Source organism: Cucurbita pepo, chromosome 1 (genome assembly GCF_057944985.1).
Source record: "Cucurbita pepo subsp. pepo isolate OVF chromosome 1, ASM5794498v1, whole genome shotgun sequence".
NCBI lineage: Eukaryota > Viridiplantae > Streptophyta > Magnoliopsida > Cucurbitales > Cucurbitaceae > Cucurbita > Cucurbita pepo.
In genome coordinates this window covers 20,618,307-20,641,584 of record NC_141798.1, presented here as the reverse complement: position 1 = coordinate 20,641,584, position 23,278 = coordinate 20,618,307, and the positions used below count along the sequence as shown (strand labels likewise).

Genomic DNA, 23,278 nt, shown 5'->3' with positions numbered 1-23,278 from the left:
AAATGAAATAATTTTTTAGCAAAATATTAGCAATCCACCAATATAATGTAACAAGTTGTTCCTAGTAATAAAAATAATAAATGGAGCGTAAAAATAATTACGTGTCAAGAGGTTAGCCGAACAAAATTAATTGCTCCGGTATAATTTTGCCACCAAAAAATTGTATTGATTATTGAGGGAAACCGGGAACTACCGAATTTCGTTCCTTCGCTGGGCGTCAAACGGTCAAGGTATGGTCGCGAGGTCCCTGTGGCGCGCCGGAGCGAAGGTCGCGATGGCGGCCACCGCAATAGGTGGTGGTGCCGCAGCGGCCTCCATAGCTGCCTCCGACGACCCCTCTATGGCTCTTAAGCTCTGCACCACCGTCCCGGTCCGCCTCGTTCGTCTTTCGTTCACCGTCGCTACCGTTGCCTTCGGTATGCATCCTACGTTTTGACTTGCTGTAATTTAGCGTTTAATGGCTTTTGCGAGAGTTGATGTTTCGGTTGAGTTGGTTGTAAGGTTTTCGCGATCTGGTTTATGTTTCTCTCTCCAAAGGGAAGTTTGAGGCTTAATTGTATGCTAAGAATAATTGCTGGTACTGGTAACCAGGGATCGGAAATTTGGAATTGAGCTTTTCATGCTTGTTTACCTGTGTTGGCTCGTATGTCTGTGAATTATAGGCATTGAGTAGTTTAGGGCTTGAGTAGTTTGTTCAATAGTTGAATAACATTATGTTCATGTATTTTACTCCGTTTCATCATTCCCATTTAATGTAGTTACCAGAGAGCATTAATTTTGCTATCCTCTTTTTTCTTTGTTCAAGATGTTAAATTTAGATTTATACGTTGACCAATCCTGAATCTGTTTTTTGAATTGGCATCACCCTTCTCTTTCTAGATTACGAATATTCACTGTGGAGATTAGCTGAAGGGAGTAGTGAGAGGGAAAAAGTTAAGCATGAAGTACACCTTAGATCTGCTCGCAGAATTCAAGAGTTATGCTTCAAAAATGGAGGAATATATATTAAGCTTGGTCAGCATATCAGTCAGTTGGTACACCTTCTATCCACATAGCAAGTGATGAAAAAAAGGATGGGCCTGCAGTCCTTAATTTACCTTACCTCGTCTCTCATGCAGGAGTATTTGGTGCCCCAAGAATATGTCCAGATAATGAGAGAATATATGTTGAACAGATGCCCAGTATCCCCATACGATCAAGTGTGTGAAGTGGTCAAGAGAGAGCTTGGTGAAACACCGGATAAGGTATATTTCATTGGTACATCTATTTGATATAATCAGGCTACGCAGTCATTCCGTTGAATGGAGATTATTCTTGAAATATGGTCTGGCAGAACTTGGTTAACATCGTTTGACTCCTGTTGTTTCGTATATCTTGTTTCTATTGCTATTGTATTAACACCTTTATTTTATTATAAATGATATTTTGGCCTCATGATGTAAACCTTCTCGTGTGTAGATCTTTTCTGAATTTAATCCTGATCCAATAGCTAGTGCTTCCCTTGCTCAAGTGCATGTTGCTCGCACCCACGATGGGCAGAAAGTTGCTGTGAAGGTCTTGTTGTATTCAATAATTTTGAACGTGAATTCACATTTAATTTGACTTTTGAGAGTTCCTTCTCAATCTTGTTTACCAGTAGCTCCCTTACATACAGGTGCAGCACACTCATATGACTGATACTGCGGCTGCAGATCATGCTAGTGTTGCATTAATTGTGAATACCATATATCGACTTTTTCCTTCTGTTGATTATAGGTAATGTTTTAGAACCTATGAACTTTTTAAGGGTGTGTAGATGAACTGCATCCTGTCCATAAAAAGCACATATAAATTATGTATCTATATACTCTATAATAAAGAAAACTTATGCATCTATCTTGAAGAATGTGCTGCAATAATGATATTGTTCCAGAGACTTTTGATGATATATGATCCCTTATGATGGTTTCTTTTTATTTTTTTTATTTTTTTGCTCTTATTTAGGTGGTTGGTTGATGAGATCAGTGAAAGTTTGCCAAAGGCAGGTTATCCTTTCTTTGTCTCGTACACTCCTTTTAGTTGTATGCCCATCTCCTACAGTCCTTTTGCATTGGTTATGCATACACTCTTCAATGTCATGAAAACTCTTTCCAGATATTCTTTATTTTTTCACGTGGATGCCTATAAATTTTCCCTATATGTTTTTTCAATTGTTTAATTGCCAAACTTTATAACAGTTAGCTTTATAATTAAGAAAATTTAGGATATTCAATATCTTTATTTGCTAGCTTCTAATTATGAATTTAAGCCCATGAAAATTCGATTGGTTCAGATTACTCTTACCATTATGATTTAATGCTTGAGGTTTGCATATCAGTCTTCTCATTCTTAAATCAGCCTGATTTCCTTCTTAACGATGCATTCTTGAGATCCTAGTTAACGTGTTTTTCCAAGATTTTTAGAAACTAATCTCCGATTTGCAAATTTTCTGGGCTTAAAATAATATGTAATTATATGCCTTCTTTGTTTTGTACAATATTGAATTTGATGTTCCTCTCCTCAATGCTCACGTTTTCAAGATTAATCTCAGGGTGAGGAACTTAAATGGATTTTTTTTTTCTTCTATTTCACTTGTAAGCTTTCTATCCAAATTGATCTCCTATGTTGTCATCAGAAATATCTTGAACTCGGATGAGAGTATAGAAACTTTCTGGATGCACTATGTTTTTGAATGAACAAAAATTACTTTGATTAAACGATGAGGGATGCTGCCCTAAATTTTATGGTATTTGAGTCACCGTTTACAGTGGCACATCATCAGTGAGTTTTCCATGGGTAAGATTTTGTGATAGTGGAATTACATTTTTTTCTTTTTCTAGACAACTAATTCATATGCCCAGTAACTCCCTGTATTTTGGGTTGGATTTTGATGTATGAATCTAGATAGGAAACTTTATTTTATAATCTTCCCCGAGTAGCAGTTATAACCTATGAATTTGGAACTCACTCCATATTTTTTTTTCCCTCTTTTGTTGCTTTCCATCTTTGATAGTACCGTTATTGACAAAGTTTTATCTCCTCCTCAGGAACTTGATTTCTTAGGTGAGGCCAGGAACAGTGAGAAATGTCTGGATAACTTTCGGAAGTTGTCTCCTCATATTGCGGACTATGTGTATGCTCCAAAGGTCTATTGGAACTTAAGTACCTCAAAGTTATTGACCATGGAGTTTATGGATGGTGCTCAAATAAATGATGTTCGGGCCATTCAGAGGCTTGGGATTCAACCATCAGAAGTTGCAAAATTAGTAAGATCATGCACTTCACAATTCTGTTTATAACATGTTAGGTTTTTTTTATGAGCATCATTTTTATTTTGCCTTCGTTCATCGAGTGTTCCTTTCTTTAGCCCCTTGATAGTCCTATGCCCAAGCGGCTTGTTAACTGCATATATTCTAACATGTTGCAGCTTAAGTATTTCAAGTTTGACAGTGCAAGATATGTTATCTACTGTCTGCGTGTCTGTTTAGTTGGATATGCAATTTGAATCAGAGTTGGTTTGTACTTTTTTTAACAGTTGTTGATTGACCAGCTAGAAGGTGCATTATGGTTCAGGAATTCAGACCATTCATTTATATGTTCTTTTAACTTATTATTTAAATGTTTGCTTGACCTTATCATGAATTAATGATACAGGTTTTACTTCACTTGCTGAAAAATTACGTTTCGAAACTATTTATATAGGTTAGTCATACATTTGCTGAGATGATATATAAGCATGGATTTGTGCACTGTGACCCTCATGCTGCAAACTTGCTTGTCCGTCCCTTGCCTTCTGGCAAAAGGAGCATATGTGGTGAGCTGTTACTAAATGATCAATTGATTTTTCTAACGATGTATTAGTTAAACCTGTATATTACTTCTTGGGATATCAATGTCGATTTGTCAATTCTCGTTCTGTCAACACACAGGCAAGAGGAAGCCACAGTTGGTACTTTTGGACCATGGGCTGTACAAAGTTCTCGACTCCAACATAAGATTTAACTATGCTGCCCTTTGGAAGGTATTTCCTTTACAATTCATCCAAGTGCCATCTCACTGTATTCCTGTTGCCAGCATGTCTCCGTCCTTGATTGTCATCTGATGTTATTTGTTTACCTTCGGTTAGGCTTTAATATTTTCTGATGCTGAGGCAATAAAGGAAAACAGCAAGAAATTGGGTGCTGGGGAAGATCTTTATGCATTGTTTGCTGGAATTCTTACCATGAAACCTTGGAATCGAGTTGTTGACCCAGCAGTTGACCATTTGGTCATTCAAGGAACTGACGATGAACGTTCAGAACTACAGGTAGTCTCTCTTAGATGGTACATACCACCCCCACTCCAAAAATGAGTATTCATGTTCTTGCACTTGAACCTTCCCCGTAATGAATTACTCCTGATGCTGCAGTCCCCTCTTCCTACAGTGGGGATATAAAACCGATCCTGAAACACTATATACTTATTTGATGATAAGCATTGTTCTAATGAAGTTCTTGAACTGTTTGAATTTTACTCAATTTTAGGTGCACCTTGAGAAAGTTGTAGAGATTGCAGTTACTAACTGGCTATCTGACGGCATTTGACCTTCCTTTCTTTTCAGATGTATGCTTCACAGTATTTTCCCCAAATCTCAGAGCTCCTTAGGAAATTACCACGTGTAATTTTGTTGATGCTGAAGACAAATGATTGTTTGAGGGCGGTTAACAATTCTCTGGTAATACACCATCCTCACTCCACTAACTATGATTTGATTAAAATAGTGCTTAATGTGACATTAACTTCAGCAATATTGTCAAAAGTATTCGGATAGTCTAGAACATTATTATTACAATGACTATTATTTTGAAACAGAGTCTAAAACATTATTATTGAAATGGTTTGTGAACAGTTGCAGGGATCTTCCCTGGAGACATTCCTCATCATTGGGAAGGTATCATCTGAAGCAGTTATCGAGGCAAAATTAGCAGAAAATAAGTCGTTTGCATGTTGGTTAAATGTTTGGTTAGATGAAGTAATGTTGGAAGCTCGAATCTTCACATTGCAGCTAGCTTTATGGCTTTTAAATCTCAAAAAAACTTTACTTTGGTGAAGGAAGGTGTGAAAACGCATCAATACGTAAGGATCAGTTTTGTCATCTTACTTTTAGAAGAGTCTTCATTCTTTCTCTGTGGTCGAATTCCCTTCTGTTCTTGCTGGGTTGTCGAACACAGATAGATTATACGGCGAAGAGTTGAAAACTAGTGTTTGCGAGACAGATTACTTTGTAAAACCCCATGAGACTATGAGATGATAGAAAATATGTATTCCATATTCATTTGTGTCAGCCAATAAATGGAGGATGTTGCAAGAGAAGCATCCCTTTTTGGATATGTTATGGATTTGGAGAGGTTACAATGGTAACTCATGACACTTTAGAGATGTAACAAGTTTCATGGTTTCATTTTGTACCCATGTCCTCTCTTATTTATGAGGTGTTGTGGAACGTGTATTTATAAAATATTTTAAGACCTGTTTTTATTTACGACTTAGTTGTCACTATATGATAGTATTTCGTATTTAATGCTGTAGGCACATGCGGGTAATGATATGATGTTAATGGGTGGAGATTGCATGTTGATGGTAATTGTACATTGGTTAATTCTTGAGTACTATCATAGTCACTTTTTGATGAATAATTAGCGGTGGTTGGACGTTGGTTATTCACAATCATCCCCACAAGTACTTTCATGAATGTCCCTCAGTTGTGCGATACTTGTTCATAATTATTACTATGGTACGAGCAGCTACAAATGTCCTCAATTTTATTTGATTAGTCATATAAATCAAATAATAGATTTCACTTTTTTTTTTTAATTATTTAAAACGCTTCCGCTTGAACCCTTCTAAGATTGGGCCGTTGTCAATGTTATCTATCTAATCCTTATCTATTAATTTATTCCGGGTGTACGATCTTTTACGCTACATCCGGCCACACCCAATTAAAACCTGTCTACAGATCGCTCTATAAAAATTTTGAGTTTCCCTCCAATTATAAGATTTTCCTCTTTCACTGAAAATTCGATTAAATCAATGTTGGGAAAGTCGGCGCCTCATTCTTCTTCCTCAACCTCGCTTCCTTGCTTCGTCTGCAAATTCCCAATTTTCATCTCTTCTTTCTCATCCCAAATCATCGCCAATTCTCAATCCAAGGTGCCGCTCTCCCCATCGTTTAAACTATTATTTATTCTGTGGTTTTTATTTTGTTCTTGAAAGTTCTTCTATTTCGTCTAATTTTCCCTTTTGTTTGCCAGTGCGTTATTTGGTGTAGTTTGAGCATCTCTGTATGTATTTATTCTCTGAAATTCGTATTATATTTCAACTTTCCATATTAGTGTCTGGATGCAAAAGCTGCTTACAGTTTTCTAGTCTTGCAATTATGTTGCGAATTTACTCGTTCATTGATTGGGGAAATGAAGTAAAACAAAGTGATTTCCTTTGTATTCCCACCGAGATGTAAATATAAGTTTGTAATTTGGAGGTGAGACGCTTGAGATAATTGAAGATCTCTGCATGATGTGTATTGAACTGTTCAGTTTTTTTTTGTACTTTACTGTCTAGTTTAACAATCTGTTTTTAATTTTTTAGTATCAGAGAAAACATTCTTGATTTCCTCAATAGTTTGACTGTGTTTTAACTGTGATTACATTTCTGGCAGTTCAGTAAACATTTTGCTGTAGAAGTAGGTGGTGCCAGTTGAAAATATATTGATATTGATGACATTGAACATTGGAGCAACCTATTGAAGACCCTAAGAAATGACAAATTATTATGATATTGATGACATTCTGGCGGAGGAAGAGGTCAATATCTTATTCTTTTACTTGATAAGACTTTATAAACTCGCAATCTCAGTATTGAATCTTGTTTTGTGCGCTTGACAGCTTGTCTCAGTTATGTTCCAAAAGGCAGTTAATGGAGTTGCCATCGATCCCAGTTCTGAAACAGATTCTGTGAGTTGGATTAGTAGGAGACAGGTTATGGAAGATGAATGACGAACTTACGTTTTCTTTTCTGGTGCAATTTCAGGTTGAATCTGGATCCAAAGTAGAGCTACCCTTCTGGCTTGCAAAAGAGATGCATCTTAGACAAGTGGCGGTTATGGGCTTGCCTGCTTGTTTTAACCAAAGGTAGCAATCGCCATTATACGCAGGCTTTGCATACGACCAAGAATTTCCCTGAACTTTTATTGTCTAGACTTTTGGGGAGCTTAAGAGAATGAGGATCTTCCTTACTACACCCCGACTTACTCTCTAAAAACTGACCTGCAAAGACACTGAATTCTGATTCTTTTTCTTCTAACTTTGTGGTTGCAGAATTCATGCTTGATTGACTTAATTTCTTTTCATCTGCTTATTGTTTTACGAGCAGAAAGTTCTGAATTGGAATCTTAAGAGCACAGGAATTAGTCAAATTTAATGAGATCATTTTAAAGTTGTTGGTGGTATTATTTTGAAAAGAACTTCCCTTCTAAGCGCTCATGAATTACTTCGGAGACAAGTGATGTTAATGGCATCGCCCTCCAGTTTCATCAATTAAAACAACTGTGCATGATCTATATGGCATGAAATTGTAGTATTCCAAAAACTTTTGAGATTTGGTTTATAGAATCTTGTTACTTGCTCCGTTGAAGCTGACCCACAAAGAAAATTATTTTTTTCCTTTGTGTAGTATTCTGAGCCTGTGTATGCTCAATCTTTTCATGTGCTAACTAATTAATTACCAGCAGAGATTTCCTACCCTAGAATTTCATGATCAAAGGAATCAGTGAGACTTTGAAGATGATATTTGTTCTTATATATATATATATAAAGATGATGATATTTGTAGTTGACTAGTGCTCTTTTTCTCTAAGCAGAACGCGACTTGAAATTCAGGCTGATGCTGCATTTGTTGATCTACGATCTAGAAGTCAATACTTCTATGAATTTGGATGCAAAATTGCACCATTGTGAGTATCTTGAGATCCAACTCTGTGTGCATCAAATTTTTTTTTTTTAAAAAAATTTAAATATCCATATGAATCCATACTTGAATTTCATAGGATATTGAATCTTAGATAGGTGGCACTATGAATTTATCATAATTATTTTATGAGGAGAAAATTGACATTATTTTAGCTTATTTCATAGGATATTGAATCATTGCTGTTTTTCCATTATTTTAGCTTAAGTCATACTTTATATCTACTGGATAGTTAAAGAATGTCAGTGCACTTTCATTTGACATACATTTGTACTAAAATAAGCATTGTTTGTTTTCACCTTTGACAGAACTACCATTCTGAAGGTATGCCATTTAACAGATCCTTCTTTTAACGTAATAATTAGGATATATAGTCACAAGGCTTCTTTTTTACTGCCGTCTAAATGACACATCAAACGATCAATTTAAGCTTGTATATTAAGCATGTCGATTGGACATCCTATCAATGACTAAGGATCTTAACTTTAGGCTTGAACTCTTGGGAGTATTTTATAATAATCTGTCTAGCATGTTGTCATCTCAAGTTCTGCATCTCGATGAATATTAATATCATTTTCATTCCATTGGTAGATGTAGACTGATAAATATGCATAAAGCTTTAAAACTGACTAGCTAGCCCACTCTACATATGAAGTATATCTTGTAAAAAAGTGCTTATTGCCTTGATCTCGTGCATTTCGGATGTCTACCATATCTCGCTGTTAGCAATATTTTTGAAGTGTACCTAAATGGACGAGAACGCAATAGATAGAGTGCTATTTCTCATTTTTGTTTCACAAACTTCAATGTCAGGGTTGGTGATAGAACAATCGGTTCTTGGCTTTTATCCACGTTCAAAAGTAGGTACAAGGAAGTTTTGACCAAGGCTCACACTGCAGTGTTTGCTGCAAGTTCAAAATACTTGACACTTCTATCAAAGGAAGAAACTAAAAGTGAGATTTTTGTTGCACGTTTTGTCTGTCCTCTGTTTTCATATTTGGTGCTTCTCTTCAAACTCACGTCTCAACATAATCATTGTATGCAGTGTATGAGGCAGCCCAGTCCTCTATGACAGCCTTTAAGAAATGGCGAATCGGTGGGCCTAGATTTCAGAAAGCATCCTTTCTTGGGAGGAAGAGGAAGTCTTCTGAGTAGGTACTAAGTCAAGCTTAAATGTATTCTATTTTCATCCCTTGGTTGCATAAGCATAGAAAACAGTGGAAAAGTAGTAATTTATTCATAATTTTTTTTTTTTAAATGTTTCATTATTGCCATTTCAACTTCTCATCTTTTTTCCTTCTCCCCTCCTACCTTATTCTATGATACCAAATGTGATATCCCACGTCAGTTGGAGAGAATAAAATATCCTTTATAAGGATGTTGAAACCTTTCCTTAATATATGCGTTTTAAAACCTTGAGAAAAATCTCGAAAGAGAAAGTCCAGAGACAATATCTGCTAGTGATGGACTTGGGCTTGGACTTGGACTCTTACACCAAAAGATGTAATCAGGTCTATCACATGTTGCTAAGGTGAATCTTGTATCAGGTAGCATACTCAAAATCATTCAAGAGGAAGAAATAAATGACTAATCTTGATAGTGAAGTCTTTGGAAAGTGAGATTCTAAAGTCGAAACTTTATATAATTAAATTATATGAGTAATACCCGTCAAATTTGAATGTTTCTAGAGTGGGTAAAATGTTTCTAGAGTGGGTAAGACATAAGGGAGCATTCATCAGAATAAAGTTATCTTCATATTGTATTGAAGCTCATCTCTCCACGTATTTTTCTTTCCCATCCTACCTAATATTCAAATTTATTGTCTAATTATTATTATTATTATTATTATTTTCCAATTGGAAAAGTAGTCACCGACCCATTGTTGAACCTACTGTAGATCTGCTTTAATGTATAAATAATTTTAAAGTTGTGGATATTGTAAGGTTTGGGAGAACGCGTTTAGGATTATTTTTTAAAAAAATTAACATCGACATCGTGGATGCCACTATGCTTAGTAACCATATTGTTAATTTAAAATTATGCATCTTACAATTAGTTGTACATTATTAATTTTAAGTTCAATTTTATCAAATTAGATATACTAGTAGCAGCTATTTTCAAAAAAATATAATAAAAATATGTTTCTAAGAACAAATTTTAAACACCTATTGATATGACTAAATTGAGATAAAATTTTAAAGTATAAAAATTAAAATAAAATTTTAAATATTTATGATAAAGTAATGATAAGTATGTGCAGTAAAAATCTATATGTTTAATTAATTAATTGAATATAGTTAAATAGTTAGAAAACCAACTCCATTGTCCCTTCACAATTGGCTCCATTATGAAGAAAAATATTATTATCAACCATTTTTTTAATTTGTTAATTGGATCATAATTAATGTAAGAATAAAAATAAAATAAAAGGATTTATTTATTTTATTTGATAAAGAAAGACGAACATTGGTGACTTTAGATATCGAATTGGCGGGAGTTGACAAAATATGGCAGAGAAAAACAAACCACGTGGCGCATGGCCAACGAAAACGACGCGCTCATGAAGCGTTTTGACGATAAAAGCGAGTACAAAATTGTATGATCATATTAATTTTGCATTTGTTCAGTTAAAAAAAAGTCGACGCGGTCGAGCGATTGAGCATTAAACTCTCCGAAAAACTTGGTTCCATTGCCATCGTTCCTCTCTGAATTCAACAATTTGGGCATGTGGGATCAGGTCTCCATTTCTCCATTTTTCTCCTCCAAGTTTTTCATAGTTTTTGGATTCAAATTAGTCGCAGAAGGGTTGTGAGAATTCCATTGTGTTCAAATCCTGATCCGACATGAAGGGGGGCTGCAACAGCTACAAGGTTTTCGGTTTCAGTCGGAAGTTCAAGTTATCTGAGGCCCAACCGCCGCAAGACGTCATAGATATCTTCGCTTCGTTTACCGATGGCGGGGAGTACATGTCCGCCGAACAAATGCTCCATTTCTTGGGGGATCAGCAAGAGATGGAATGTACCCTATCTGAAGCGGAGCAGATCATCGAGCAGATCTTGCAGAAGCGACGGGGCTCCGATAATCCCTCTGGAGATTCGAGTCAGGGTCTCAGCCTTGATGATTTCTTCCATTATCTCTTCATGCCTGAGTTCAATGGCCCCATTAAAACTCAGGTTTCGACCCTTTTTCTTGTGTTCCTTTCTTTTCCAACATATCCACCCATATCCCATTTCATAATTTATTGGGTTCTTGTTTTTAGCGCTTCTTTTTGTGTGAATTCATTAGCTGCTTATTGCAATAACCCAATCCGAATGAACTCAGTAATGCTTTTAATAACATTACTTTGGACAGGTACATCATGATATGAATGCTCCATTGTCCCATTATTTCATATATACAGGGCACAACTCTTACCTTACTGGGAATCAACTTAGTAGTGATTGTAGTGATGCTCCCATAATAAAGGCTTTGAATAGAGGGCTACGGGTAGTTGAGCTTGATTTATGGCCAAATTCAACAAAAGATGATGTTCATGTTCTTCATGGAAGGTATTAATTACCTCATCTTTCAATACCGTCCTCATCAAATCAAAATATAAACTGATATTAACTTTTAAAAGAGGAAATCACTGTACAGAACCATTCTCTGGATGACTGTAGGACTTTAACCAGCCCTGTGCCTCTCTTGAAGTGTTTGAAGTCTATAAACGAGCATGCTTTTGAGAAATCTCCATATCCTGTTATAATCACTCTTGAAGATCATCTTACTCCTGACCTTCAAGCTAAAGTTGCAGAGGTTTTCATTCTTACCCAAAGTAATTGTTTCTGTTTATCCTTATAGATTCTGGTTTAATGCTTTCTATTTTCCCTTGAAGATGGTAACCGGAATATTTGGAGATACACTGTTCTACCCTCAGGAAGATAGCTTATCAGAATTCCCTTCTCCAGAATCCTTAAAACATAGAATCATTATTTCAACAAAGCCACCGAAAGAGTACCTTACATCTAATAAAAAGGATAAGGTTTTAAGTGATGGAAAAGAGTCATCAGAAGAAGAGTCAACAGATCCTGTGACTGATTTCGATGCTGATGAACAGGTGGGTGAGAAATGAAAGCTGGGCATACTGTTTCTTATTTTGAAGTATAAATTATTGCTTGATTAGTCCTTTTGATTATGAACAGAGTGAAAGTGATCCAGATGAGGAAGAAAACAGTGGAGGCGAGTCGAAACCGCCCCAGCAAGGTGCACCGGAGTATAAACGTCTGATTACAATCCATGCAGGGAAACCAAAAGGGGGCTGCTTAAAGGATGCATTGAACGTACAAGGTGACAAGGTTAGGCGCCTTAGCTTGAGTGAGCAAGGACTTGAGAAGGCTGTGGTCTCTGATGGAACTGATGTTGTAAGGTAATTGTTCAACTTATAATGTGAATCAGTTGTGATCTTTAGCTGGTGATTGATTCTGATCATTATAGTTATGATCTTTAGGTTTACACAAAAGAATATTTTGAGAGTTTACCCGAAAGGAACCCGTGTCACGTCGTCGAATTTTCGGCCGAATATCGGGTGGACGCATGGAGCTCAGATGGTTGCTTTAAACATGCAGGTGCTGATTGGAACCTTCATCATGTCCGTGCCCTAATTTTCTTGTCTTTCCCCTTAGATTCTTGTGAATGAGTGGGTCAAATGTTGTGATATCACATTGGTTGGGGAAGAAAACGAAACACCCTTTATAACGGTGTGGAACCTTTCCCTAGCAAACGCGTTTTAAAGCTTTAAGGGGAACTCCGAAAGGAAAAGCCTAAAGAGGACAATATCTGCTAGCGGGTCCCACACTGATCGGAGAAAGGAACAAGTGCCAACGAGGACTTTGGGCCCTGAAGAAAGTGGAATGTGATATCTCACATTAGTTGGGGAGGAGTACGAAACACCCTTTATAAGGGTGTGGAAACTTTTCCCTAGTAGACGCGTTTTAAAGCCTTAAGGGAGCCCGAAAGGGAAAGCCCAAAGAAGACGATATGTGTTAGCGGTGGGCTTGGGCCGTTACAAATGTCGAACAAAGTTTCAAACGTCTTATAAATCTTGTTATGGTCGGTAAGGAATGATCCAAATGAAGTTCCTGTTTGTTTTTCTACGACAGGGCTATGGAAGATCACTATGGATGATGCATGGGATGTTTAGAGCCAATGGAGGGTGTGGGTACTTAAAAAAACCAGACTTTTTGTTACAAAAGAGCCCAGAAGATGAGATCTTTGATCCCAAGAAACCTCCGCCAGTGAAGGAAACATTAAAAGTAAGCCAATTGTGTTGGGTTGTTCTATCTTGGCATAAGTTATAACACCCATGTTCTTCAATAGGTAACAGTATACTTGGGGGATGGGTGGAGCTCGGACTTCAGCCAAACGCATTTTGATAACTATTCTCCGCCGGACTTCTACACAAAGGTTAGTGGTAGCCATTCTGTCCTCCCAGCTTAGCTCGTACTTGATGAATACTTAAAATCTTGGATGAATGGCAGATCCGAATTGTCGGGGTACCAGCTGATGCAGCGAAGAAGAAGACAAAGGTTATTGAGAACGACTGGGTGCCCATTTGGAACGAAGAGTTCAAGTTTCCTTTGACAGTGCCAGAGCTTGCTTTGCTGCAGATTGAAGTGCGAGACTTCGACAGGTCGGAGAAGGATGACTTTGGTGGGCAGACATGTCTGCCAATCTCAGAGCTCAGGCCTGGGATTCGAGCAGTCCCTCTTTATGACAAGAAGGGAGAGAAACTAACGTCTGTGAGGCTTCTAATGCGCTTCCTGTTTTTGTATGAATGATTCCATTGTTTCCTTTTTAACTTACGCTACTGCTTTTAGCTGCCTCTGCCCACCATGGCCTTCCTGCTTCCAAGCAAGCAGCCCTGTTTTGCTTATATTTAAGCCTGTTCTCAACTCTTTATTAACTGCTTCCTATACATTGTGAGCTATTAAAACCCAGACCAAATTCATAAGAGATTCACAAATTTTGTTGTAAACTAATAATCATGTTTCAAATTCATTATTTTATTTAAAGGTTGAATTATTTTTTATAGTTTAGTTTGAATCTTTTTTCTGTATTGGTAACGGTCTAAATTCATCGCTAGGCTGCTTCTCGTCAAGGTTTTAAAATGTGTCTCTTAGTAAGAGGCTTCCACACTCTAAGGAATGTTTCTTTCCTCCAACCGATGTAAGACTTCACAATTCACCCATTGGGTCCAATGTCCTCGTTGACACACCGCTTGGTGCCTGACTCATATACCATTTGTAACAGCCTAAGAGAATCATTAACAGATATTGTCCTTGTTAGGCTTTTCGTTTGAGGGTTTCCCGTCAATGTTTTAAAACGTGTAATCTAGGGAGATGTTTCCACACCCTAAGGAATGTATCATTACCCTCTCCGACCGACGTGGGATCTCACAATCTACCTTCTTTTAGGCTTAGCGTCCTCATTGGCACGTCTCTCCCTGACTTTGATACCATTTGTAACCGCTCAAACCTACCACTAGCAGATATTATCCTCTTTAAGCTTGCTAGCAGATATTATCTAAGAAATGTTTCGTTCACACAAGGATGTGTTTGCTTGTGAGTGGTGAGCTGTTCCAAGTCCAAAAGATAATCCAATAATGCTTTTATAACTGTGTTTGACTTTTTATGTTCATTGTTTTCAGAGTCAAAATCCGCCAAACAATAAAATAAATCCAATTTTGAAAAAAGAAAAAAAGACAGAGAACAGAAACATTTGTGTCTGGTCGCAGTCGTTGGTTCGAAGCAAAAGCACATGCACCATCTCCCTCCGCAGCTCACCTTTCAGCTTTTTGCTCCCCACTTAGCACGTGCGAAAACCATCCATTTTTGTTTTCAAATTCAACCTCAACTAACTGTTTAGGCCTAAGAACACTTCAACAAACTGTTCTTCAAAATTTATACGCAAACTTCTTTCACAAATTTACAAACAAGCTCCATGAACATACAACTACAAAAATGCAAAACCAGAAGCCAACTTCTTCTTCTCTTATTCCTTTCTTTAATTTAATTGATGGGTAATGAATATTTCTTCAAAAAAAAATTTACAAGAACGGCTATTCGTACGACTGCGAAAGCCACGGGTGTGCAAGGGCTTCCTTTGCAGTTGGCCGTCTTTCTGGATCGATCTCGAGTAAGTTAGAGAGAAAATCAATGAACCCGGAGTCGAAAACCTGCAGATGATCCTCCAAGGAGGTCTCTTCAGGGATGATGAGTTCCATTTGATCCGTTTCCTGAAATGGAAATTCTCAAATGTCATCAATGTTCTTTGGATGCAAAAATATTATGTTTTATCACCAACCTCATTCATATAATACAGATCATATTCTTCTGTGAAGTATTTGTGTGTCTCCTGTCCGTTTAGCAGCATCTCCGTGTTGATCGGACCGAACAACCCGATCATCCGGGCAAGGATCATTACAACTGCCTCATTTGGAAACAATACCTGAAAAAAGAACATAGCAGACCAGTAAATCAAACGTATAAAAGTCGATCGGTTTCACTCGAAGCGGAGTTTTGTATGGATATGAGAAAGAAAAGCTTACTTCTCCGGACCATAGCTCAGCCAAGATACAACCGAGAGACCACAAGTCGATCTTTGGATCGTATGAAAGGCCTAGCATTACTTCGGGAGCTCTATAGGATCGAGACTGCACGTATAGGCACAAGTTATCGGATTGAAAGCAACTGCTTCCAAGGTCGATAACCTTAATCTCGCATTGTTTGTAACTTTTCATAAGAATGTTTTCTGGCTTTAGATCACAGTGAATGATTCCCAAATGATGCAAGAACTCCAATGCCTCCAAACATTGACGCGCGATGAACTGTCGAGAGAAAATTGGTAAGCTTTTTCGAAGTTTTAAGAAAACATAGCCACGTCTAAGCGTACCTGAACATACCTGCAACCTACGAAACGTAAAATAAGCATCTCCACCAGATTCTTGATTGAATTTTTGAAACTCGTACAAGTTCGATCGAAGTAGTTCACAAACAATGAAGAGACGTTCCTGTCGAATTTGCATTACATGAAAGAGTGAGTGGAGCTAAAGAATGCTCGAAGTTCGTACTAATCCGACTTGAAAGTTCAAAGCGAGCTTGAGGGCAGCAGATAAAACAGACCTGATGATAAAAGTAGTCGTAAAGTCGTAAAATGTGGTGCTGATCTGCCGGGTCGTGTTTGTTGACAAGCTTTAAAAGTTTGATTTCGTCTAAGCTCTGATCGAAAAAATCTTTGTCGTTTTTTATGATCTTCAGGCAAACGTCAATTCCTGTCTGAAGATCGTGTGCTTGGACAACCTTACTAAAAGCGGCCGATCCTATGTACTCGGTTACGTAGTATCGGCCTGCAAGGACCGTATTTAGAACAATAGGCAAATCCTTGCTCTCTTCAAACCCAGTCCTGTAGATTGCATAATACATCAGAACAACTCATTGCAACATATCAACCTGCAACACACGAGCTTTAATAGATATTTCAACGTATGAGCATCGAGTGCCTAGTGGTTTAAGCATCGTTTCTAGACTACGATATAAGGGAAACTTCAGCAAAAGATAGCCAACCTGTTCTTTCTATGTATAATTCTCAGATCAAACACTTCGAATTCGTCGTCGCAGATATTATAAATCGGGAGCTCGTCAGCAGCAACACCATCTCCATCTGCAGCTGCTTCAGATTCATTGGCTTCATCCTCTGCTTCATGACTTCCATCTTTATAGCTACTGGTTGCATTAAGTACCGAGCTTTTCTCGATAACCTTATTTTGGGGATCATTGTGATCTTCGAACCCTTTCGAATAATCACGACAAGGAGCTGAATCACAGTTTGTGGCAATGTCTTTAACTGTTTCATTAAAACTCGGATTCAGATAACTACAATCAGCAGTCTTCTGGCTATAAAACTCTCCATTGGCAGCACAGTATTTGCAAAAAGGAATAGAATCCTCAGGCAACCCCTCGAAGCCTCCTTCGAGTTGCTTATATCTATCGACACAATAAGGATGATCGATGACCTCGAGCAAACTTTCATCACTAGATGGAGCTGCACAACAAAGAATCGACTTCTCCGGAGCTGACAAACTACTAAATTGTTCATCTCTCTCAGTAGTCATTATGAACTTATCCTCACTTGGGCAGCCAAACAAATCCTGACCCTCAAGGGAGGGTGTCCTGAAATTCACATCCTCTTGTTCATCATACCAAGGCAAATCGAATTCATGGTAATCGCGTGCCGTGTCGAACTGAGAGGCAATATCTGAAGAAGAATCTGATGGAATACCATAAGGATTGATGAACTCTGCAACAGTAAAGATATTCTGAGCAATCTAAACTAAAACAAAACACAAAAATCGATTGGGAGAAAGAACACTAAAGATCAATGGAAGCAAATAAAGAAAGAACACTAAAGAACAAAAGTAATCTCGTCCACTAATCACTTAAACCCCCATTTCTCAAGACATGGATCTAACAACAAATTAAAGCGAAGAAAGCATAGCATTCCATTTGAACTCACAACGATTAAGACAGCTCAAAGAGACCATTCCGCATTTCAGAAACAAACAAAGAATCTTATAATTAAGCTCACGATGATCAATCAGAACTTGAAATCTGATTCAATTCGTTTAAAATCATTACCAGAAGAGCAAACATCAGAAGTAGAAGACCTCAAGCTCACGAACTCGTCATCGGAGGAAACAGAGTTCGATCCAGAACGATCCTTGCCGTCGGCGTCGCCGTTGGAAAGAGCGGGAAATTTCCTGGAAACGGATGGAATTCTAAGGGGAGGTGGAGGAGGAACCATAGGAAAGAAGAATTTCTCAAAATCAAAAGAACCTAATCCGGATTTTTCGACCATATCCCTTTTGAGAGCGGACTCTGCCTCTGAGAACCCATTTTTCCTCAGAAATTGCAGTACTGCTTCAACGTCGGAAACCGCCATGGATGAAGGAAGAAGAAGCTCAAAATTTGAGAGATGATGGCGGGGTGCGAGAGAAACGAGTGAAAATGGTATTCGGAAGATTTGGATTAAAGGAAGTGGAAATTATTTTGGGAGGACTCGGAATTTGCATGCTGCACACACCTCTCTCTCTCTCTCTCTCTCTCTCTCTCTCTCTATCTTGCTCCTTCACGCACTCTCCCTCCTTCTCTCTCTGTTTTATGTACTTTTTTCCTTTTTTTTCTCTCTTTTTTCTTTTGAATCTTCTGTGAAACTGAAGCAATCGAAGGGCGCCCATGATTTCCAGATTACCAACTTTCAAAATGGATTAACCTGGGTTTAAGGGGTTTTCATTGGTGGGTCCCCCTTCATTATGGACGCTACGATTATCCACGTGGATTAATATACGCCCTATTTCAATTTTCTTTTTCTTTTTCTTTTTTTTCCTTTTTCCTGTTTCTTTTTTATTTCCTAGTCGTTGGGGACCGAATTCATTTCAACTTTTCTACTCCTTTTTTCTTCTTTATTTATATATATATATATATATATATATATATATATATATTTGGAACCCTAAAGTCCCACCTCAGCTAATTTAGAAAATGATCGCGAGTTTATAAACAAATAATAGTCTCTCTATTAGTATTAGGTCTTTTGGGGAAGTCCAGAGCAAAGCCCATGAGAGCTCATACTCAAAGTGGACAATATCATACCATCGTAGAGAGTTGTATTCCTCTAACATATATAATTTAATTGTTTCAACCTCTTTCAATTTTTTTATAATTTTGGTACACGTTTTTGTCCGAGGTATTTTTATATATTTTTTTTAGTTCAATAATAAATATTCAAATTTAAATTCATAATATACTATATTGAGTATAAAAAATTATTTAAGTGACTAATGATATTATATGGTTGGTTGCATGAGGAAAAAGAAAAATCATAGCTTATACCGCTTATTTAAGGTTTAGAGAATGATCGCATTAAACTTGAGTTATACTTGTACTATATATATACTAAAGAAATATAACTCAATAGTTTCTACTGTTTACAAAGTAATGTTAAATGCATTGAATATCGACGATGATGATATGGACATAAATTGATGTTACTAATGATTTTTAACCATACCCTTATTAATGAAAAGTGGTTATATTGAAAACGATGCGTTCAAATGCAATGATGAAATAGACATAAATTCAAAAGTATGAAAACGAAAGGTATAATTTAATCACATTTTGAATATTATAATTAAAAAAAGTATATTAAATTAGGTTTTAGTTAATCATATTTTGTTTTAAATTAAATTTGAATACTTTCGTTTGTAATTTATTGGAATTAAAAAATTGAAGAATTTAAATATGGTAGAGTGAATAAATAATAATAAATGAAAAAATAATAATTGAGAGGAGTTTTAGGGGGTGGCTGTGATGAAGCAATGCACCCACCGCAGGGCCATTATGGTTGGTTTTTTAAAATCACTCACACAAGCACCTTTTTTTTTTTTTCTTCTCACTTTTTTATTTCCCTTTGCATGTGACTGTACGTAGAGGATTATTATTTGGTTTTTTCCACTTTTTTTTTTTTTTTATTTATTTATTTATTATTTGTTAAATTAATCCTCGATTTATTCAAATTCTAAAATTGATTGCACTTTCATGTTTGGAATGAGAAATTGTGCTTTCGATCTTACTCTCGATTCTGGATCTGGTCATTTCTGCGAATGTAACGACCCAGATCCACCACTAGCAGAAATTGTTCTTTTCGCGCTTTCCCTTTCGGACTTCCTCTCAAAGCTTTAAAACGCAGGAAAGGTTTTTACACCTTTATAAATGGTGGTTTGTTCTCCTCCCCAACACATCGTAGCTGCGCTCTTGATTTTATAGAGTAGTTTTCTTTTATTGTTAAAGAGACTGGTGATTGATTGACTTGAAAAAAAAAAAAAATAATAGCAAGTTTGACTAAAATTTTGACCATAATTTTTTAATTTCACCAAATAGTCCACCATCTAGAGTTCTACAGGGACATCTGGACATTTAAATTTATTATATTTTATTTTAAATTTAAATACGTGTAGTTGTTACACTTTAGACAATTTAATGATTTGATTAACGAAAAAAATTCGAAAAATATTAATTTTTTTAATATAAAGTTTTGTCACAAATAATATGCTCTCTTTCAAACTAATATTAATATCCAACAAATGGATATTGACACTTGGATTGTTTATTAAATTTTTATTTAAAAAAATTGGAAAAATTAACAAAACCTGGAGGCATCCTTGAAGATTAGAAATTGAAAGGTGGATTATAAAATTAATTAGTAGTTAAGAAATTTGGTATATGATTAAACTAAAATATTTAGAGTAGGTGGTGACGTCTGCTGGGAGTACTTGAATACGTGGATACACAGCCGAATATTGGGCTTGAGACAGGCCCATATAAAGTTGGGCTGGGCTTACTTTTCTTGTAAAGCCCAAGTTCTTTCTTGGTCATCTTTTATTTTGTTGTGATTTTTTTAGAAAAAATATGAAAATCTCTGCAATATTGAATAGAATGTGGATATGCGAATTTAACGGGAGAACATGCATTTCAAGAATCGGAGGATTTTTCGATCGAAATTATTGTTTGATTCGTTTTTGCTTCACCTGGATTTATCTTCTTCTGATTTGTTGAACTGAATTGGCCAAAGTTTTGTAAAGAGAGGAAGAAATGGAGTACGAAGTGGAAGGGGAAGCGAAATTGTGTCCCAATCAAGGAAGGTAATGGCGTAAGAACCAGGTTCCCCACTAAGCACAAACTAATATCGCCTCTTCTTTCCTTTCCTTTCATTTTCAATTCTTTTTCCTTCCGCACAAATTTCAACATCTTTATAATTTATTCTTTACGTGCTTTTTCCACAGTCCAGGGATTTCCCTGCCGAGGAATAGGTATGCCCACATTCATAGTCAAACAATTCAAATTCCTGTTCCTTTTTCCAGGAGGATATTATTTAGTATTTTGCTGCACTTTTGTAGTGATTGAAGCATTATAAAGCATAAAGATGCTAGTGGACGGAGCTTCTTCCAATGCTGTTTCTACACATTCATTAGCCTAAGCTCTGGTGCGGTTAATCAACTCTGGAATATACTTTTTCTTCTTTTTGTTTCTCTTTTTTCTTTTATTTGGTTGAAATTATTTACAATAATAGTAACAATGGTTTAGGAAAAGAGGGGGTTGAGATCTATGCTATTGATTGAACTATCGACCTTTAAATATTTTGTTTTGGCGTTGGTCATTATTGGTTAGTGGGCTATGGTGTTCTTCATGAAATTTATAGTGGTTGGTGTCATATCATAAATAGAACGTCCATTTATAGCAACGATGGATTTTGCAACTATGACAACCTTGTTCCTAACGCATTATGAATCAGAACAATTACTACAAAATCAAACAAATTCCGCAAGTGTCAAAAAATATAAAGAGAAATGAAAGAGTGAAGTCATGTCCACCACCCTTTATGCGACAAGCACGTTGAATCATCGTGCCCAGATTCATACGGATTTTACTATATTTGTGCCTAGAAATTTATTTTTTAAGGTAGTGGATAGTAAATTTGGGTTCTGCAAGAGTTCTGGTTTTAGATCTTAAAGGCTAAACCATCTTGTTCGTTCATATTATCGGGACATCCCGAAGATCCATTCATTGGGCCTCTCGTGTCCATGCCGAGTATCAGTTATAGGAAATTAAGGATCATGGAGCAGTAAAAGTCGTGATAAGTAAGCACCAATAATTTGCCCAACCCATTTGCTAATGGTCCATTTACTACAAGAAATGCACCTTATATTGCTTTCTTTCTAGCTCAGTTTTTTTTTAGTTGACCAATGAGGCGTTTAGTAGTTGGCAGCCTGATTCAACAACATGACTAATAGGCAGTTGGCCACTTGGATTACTGGACCAAAATCAAATCCCATCACTCTTTATTGGAAAAAGCTTATTCAGTAATGATGCTTACTAGTTTTCAATTGCTGAAGTGAGAGGAAGGTTGAATATCTTCCCTAAATGTTCTAAACTTCTATTATCTTTTCCTTCTTTATTTAGTTTTTGAGTGGAAATTTGTTGAAAAGGAATTCTGCAGTGTTTCTGGTCCCCAAAAGAAACAACTAATCTCTCTTTTACTTGTAGGACTTTATTTTCCTCATTTGATTGTCCAGCTCTAAGAGTTTCTTGTAGAAAGTCTCATTTGTTCAAAGACAACAAGAACTGTTATTTGAGATAGGAAGGATTGTTTAAGATCTAGTTGACAGATCTTCTGCCATTTACCTTTCACTAACATATCAAAGAATGTAAACCCATTTTCTTTTAATATATATTTGTTTGTGTGTTTTTTTGGTTAAATTGCATATTCAGTCCGTATGGTTTCGAGAAAGTTAGAATTTCACCCCTATGATTTTTGGAACTCTCATAATGTGAGATCCCGCCTCGGTTGAAAAGGAGAAAAAAGTATTTCTTATAAGAGTGTGAAAACCTCTCTCTATTAGATGCGTTTTAAAACCATAAGCTGATGGCAATACATAACGAGTCGAAGTAGATAATATATGCTAGTAGTGGGCTTGGGCTGTTACAAATGGTATCAGAGCTAGACACTGAACGGTGTGTCAACGAGGATGCTGGGTGTCACGGTCATGCCTGTCCAGGGCCTGTTGCCCATGGCCGCATGCCCATGACAAGCCAAACCCTTGTCATGTCTTTTCATTCTAGTGTTTTTCCCTTTGTAATTCTAGAGCGTATGACACCTCAAGAAAATCACGTCTAGGCCTGCCAGAACTAAAATGGCCCAGAATGTACTATAGGGGGATATGACTAGTCGTCAACTTCTCCCTACCCAAGGTTATATATGCTAAGCCGTTGTTATCTTTCTCTTGCTTGCTTATATAACGTCTCTTTCTAAAATCTCTCTTTCAAAATCTCTCTCTCTCTCCTCGTTTTCTAAAACCTTCTTTTAAAACCGAGGCTAGAGGCTCGACCGTACGTCGCTTGGCCGTAGGCGACGCAAGAACAAATTGGCTTAACTCACTTGTCGCTGGAAAGTGAGTGCCGCACAATCGCTAGTCCGCTGCCTTCGAAAGTGCGATTGTGTCAAGTGGTATCAGAGCTTTGTTAGCTCCGTAACGTCATACAGACCGAAATCATGTCGACGACAAAGTCAACACCCAAAGCACAAGCCGATCGGCTTACGCTAATAGAGGAGGAAATGCTGTTCCTCAAAGAAGTCCCTGACACCCTCCGTTTCCTTGAAACACGGGTGA

The 23,278-nt window shown here is 36.9% G+C and overlaps 4 protein-coding genes and 1 long non-coding RNA gene across 6 annotated transcripts; 4 read left to right on the top strand and 1 right to left on the bottom strand.

The window, feature by feature from the left end:
- Nucleotides 1-157: 157 nt before the first annotated feature.
- ATH9 (ABC2 homolog 9) lies at nt 158-5,537 on the top strand. Its single transcript, XM_023660308.2, has 12 exons — nt 158-416; nt 880-1,034; nt 1,119-1,244; nt 1,459-1,554; nt 1,655-1,755; nt 1,984-2,020; nt 3,066-3,284; nt 3,721-3,832; nt 3,948-4,039; nt 4,145-4,324; nt 4,619-4,732; nt 4,907-5,537. The coding sequence occupies exons 1-12, from the start codon at nt 233-235 to the stop codon at nt 5,105-5,107; spliced, it is 1,617 nt and encodes a 538-aa protein (XP_023516076.2). The 5' UTR covers nt 158-232; the 3' UTR covers nt 5,108-5,537.
- Nucleotides 5,538-6,056: 519 nt separating this feature from the next.
- LOC111808182 (uncharacterized) lies at nt 6,057-9,309 on the top strand. 2 transcript variants are annotated; one of them, XM_023694028.2, is made up of 7 exons: nt 6,057-6,207; nt 6,718-6,857; nt 6,939-7,007; nt 7,084-7,184; nt 7,913-8,005; nt 8,833-8,972; nt 9,065-9,309. In XM_023694028.2, exons 2-7 carry the CDS (start codon nt 6,813-6,815, stop codon nt 9,172-9,174), a joined length of 558 nt encoding a protein of 185 aa, XP_023549796.2. In that variant the 5' UTR covers nt 6,057-6,207; nt 6,718-6,812; the 3' UTR covers nt 9,175-9,309. The 2 variants fall into 2 exon arrangements, with proteins under 2 accessions (XP_023549796.2, XP_023549787.2); XM_023694019.2 differs by having other exon boundaries at nt 6,713-6,857.
- A 1,320-nt stretch (nt 9,310-10,629) lies between these two features.
- Nucleotides 10,630-14,093, top strand: LOC111790407 (Phosphoinositide-specific phospholipase C family protein). Its single transcript, XM_023671294.2, has 9 exons — nt 10,630-11,192; nt 11,371-11,567; nt 11,679-11,814; nt 11,894-12,115; nt 12,201-12,424; nt 12,506-12,623; nt 13,158-13,310; nt 13,375-13,461; nt 13,536-14,093. The coding sequence occupies exons 1-9, from the start codon at nt 10,863-10,865 to the stop codon at nt 13,833-13,835; spliced, it is 1,767 nt and encodes a 588-aa protein (XP_023527062.2). The 5' UTR covers nt 10,630-10,862; the 3' UTR covers nt 13,836-14,093.
- An 841-nt stretch (nt 14,094-14,934) lies between these two features.
- Nucleotides 14,935-18,230, bottom strand: LOC111782258 (dual specificity protein kinase YAK1 homolog). The gene is made up of 7 exons (XM_023663100.2): nt 17,691-18,230; nt 16,620-17,352; nt 16,179-16,458; nt 15,959-16,066; nt 15,605-15,883; nt 15,361-15,504; nt 14,935-15,292 (listed from the first exon to the last, which is right to left on the bottom strand). The coding sequence occupies exons 1-7, from the start codon at nt 17,992-17,994 to the stop codon at nt 15,116-15,118; spliced, it is 2,025 nt and encodes a 674-aa protein (XP_023518868.2). The 5' UTR covers nt 17,995-18,230; the 3' UTR covers nt 14,935-15,115.
- Nucleotides 18,231-20,533: 2,303 nt separating this feature from the next.
- Nucleotides 20,534-21,247, top strand: LOC111794403 (uncharacterized). Its single transcript, XR_002815080.2, has 3 exons — nt 20,534-20,752; nt 20,894-20,920; nt 21,008-21,247. It is a non-coding gene; the product is annotated as an uncharacterized LOC111794403 (long non-coding RNA).
- Nucleotides 21,248-23,278: the final 2,031 nt, after the last annotated feature.

Excerpts from the sequence above, each read along its gene's own strand:
- ATH9 (XM_023660308.2), top strand. The coding sequence starts at position 233 with ATGGTCGCGAGGTCCCTGTGGCGCGCCGGAGCGAAGGTCGCGATGGCG. Across the intron at positions 417-879 it reads CGTCGCTACCGTTGCCTTCG|ATTACGAATATTCACTGTGG; the intron begins GTATGCATCCTA and ends TTCTCTTTCTAG. Across the intron at positions 3,833-3,947 it reads TGGCAAAAGGAGCATATGTG|GCAAGAGGAAGCCACAGTTG; the intron begins GTGAGCTGTTAC and ends GTCAACACACAG.
- LOC111808182 (XM_023694028.2), top strand. The coding sequence starts at position 6,813 with ATGACAAATTATTATGATATTGATGACATTCTGGCGGAGGAAGAG. Across the intron at positions 6,858-6,938 it reads ACATTCTGGCGGAGGAAGAG|CTTGTCTCAGTTATGTTCCA; the intron begins GTCAATATCTTA and ends TGCGCTTGACAG. Across the intron at positions 7,185-7,912 it reads CCTGCTTGTTTTAACCAAAG|AACGCGACTTGAAATTCAGG; the intron begins GTAGCAATCGCC and ends TTCTCTAAGCAG.
- LOC111790407 (XM_023671294.2), top strand. The coding sequence starts at position 10,863 with ATGAAGGGGGGCTGCAACAGCTACAAGGTTTTCGGTTTCAGTCGGAAG. Across the intron at positions 12,624-13,157 it reads TGGTTGCTTTAAACATGCAG|GGCTATGGAAGATCACTATG; the intron begins GTGCTGATTGGA and ends TTTCTACGACAG. Across the intron at positions 13,311-13,374 it reads CAGTGAAGGAAACATTAAAA|GTAACAGTATACTTGGGGGA; the intron begins GTAAGCCAATTG and ends GTTCTTCAATAG.
- LOC111782258 (XM_023663100.2), bottom strand. The coding sequence starts at position 17,994 with ATGGCGGTTTCCGACGTTGAAGCAGTACTGCAATTTCTGAGGAAAAAT. Across the intron at positions 15,884-15,958 it reads TTACGTTTCGTAGGTTGCAG|TTCATCGCGCGTCAATGTTT; the intron begins GTATGTTCAGGT and ends TTCTCTCGACAG. Across the intron at positions 15,293-15,360 it reads ATCTGTATTATATGAATGAG|GAAACGGATCAAATGGAACT; the intron begins GTTGGTGATAAA and ends TTTCCATTTCAG.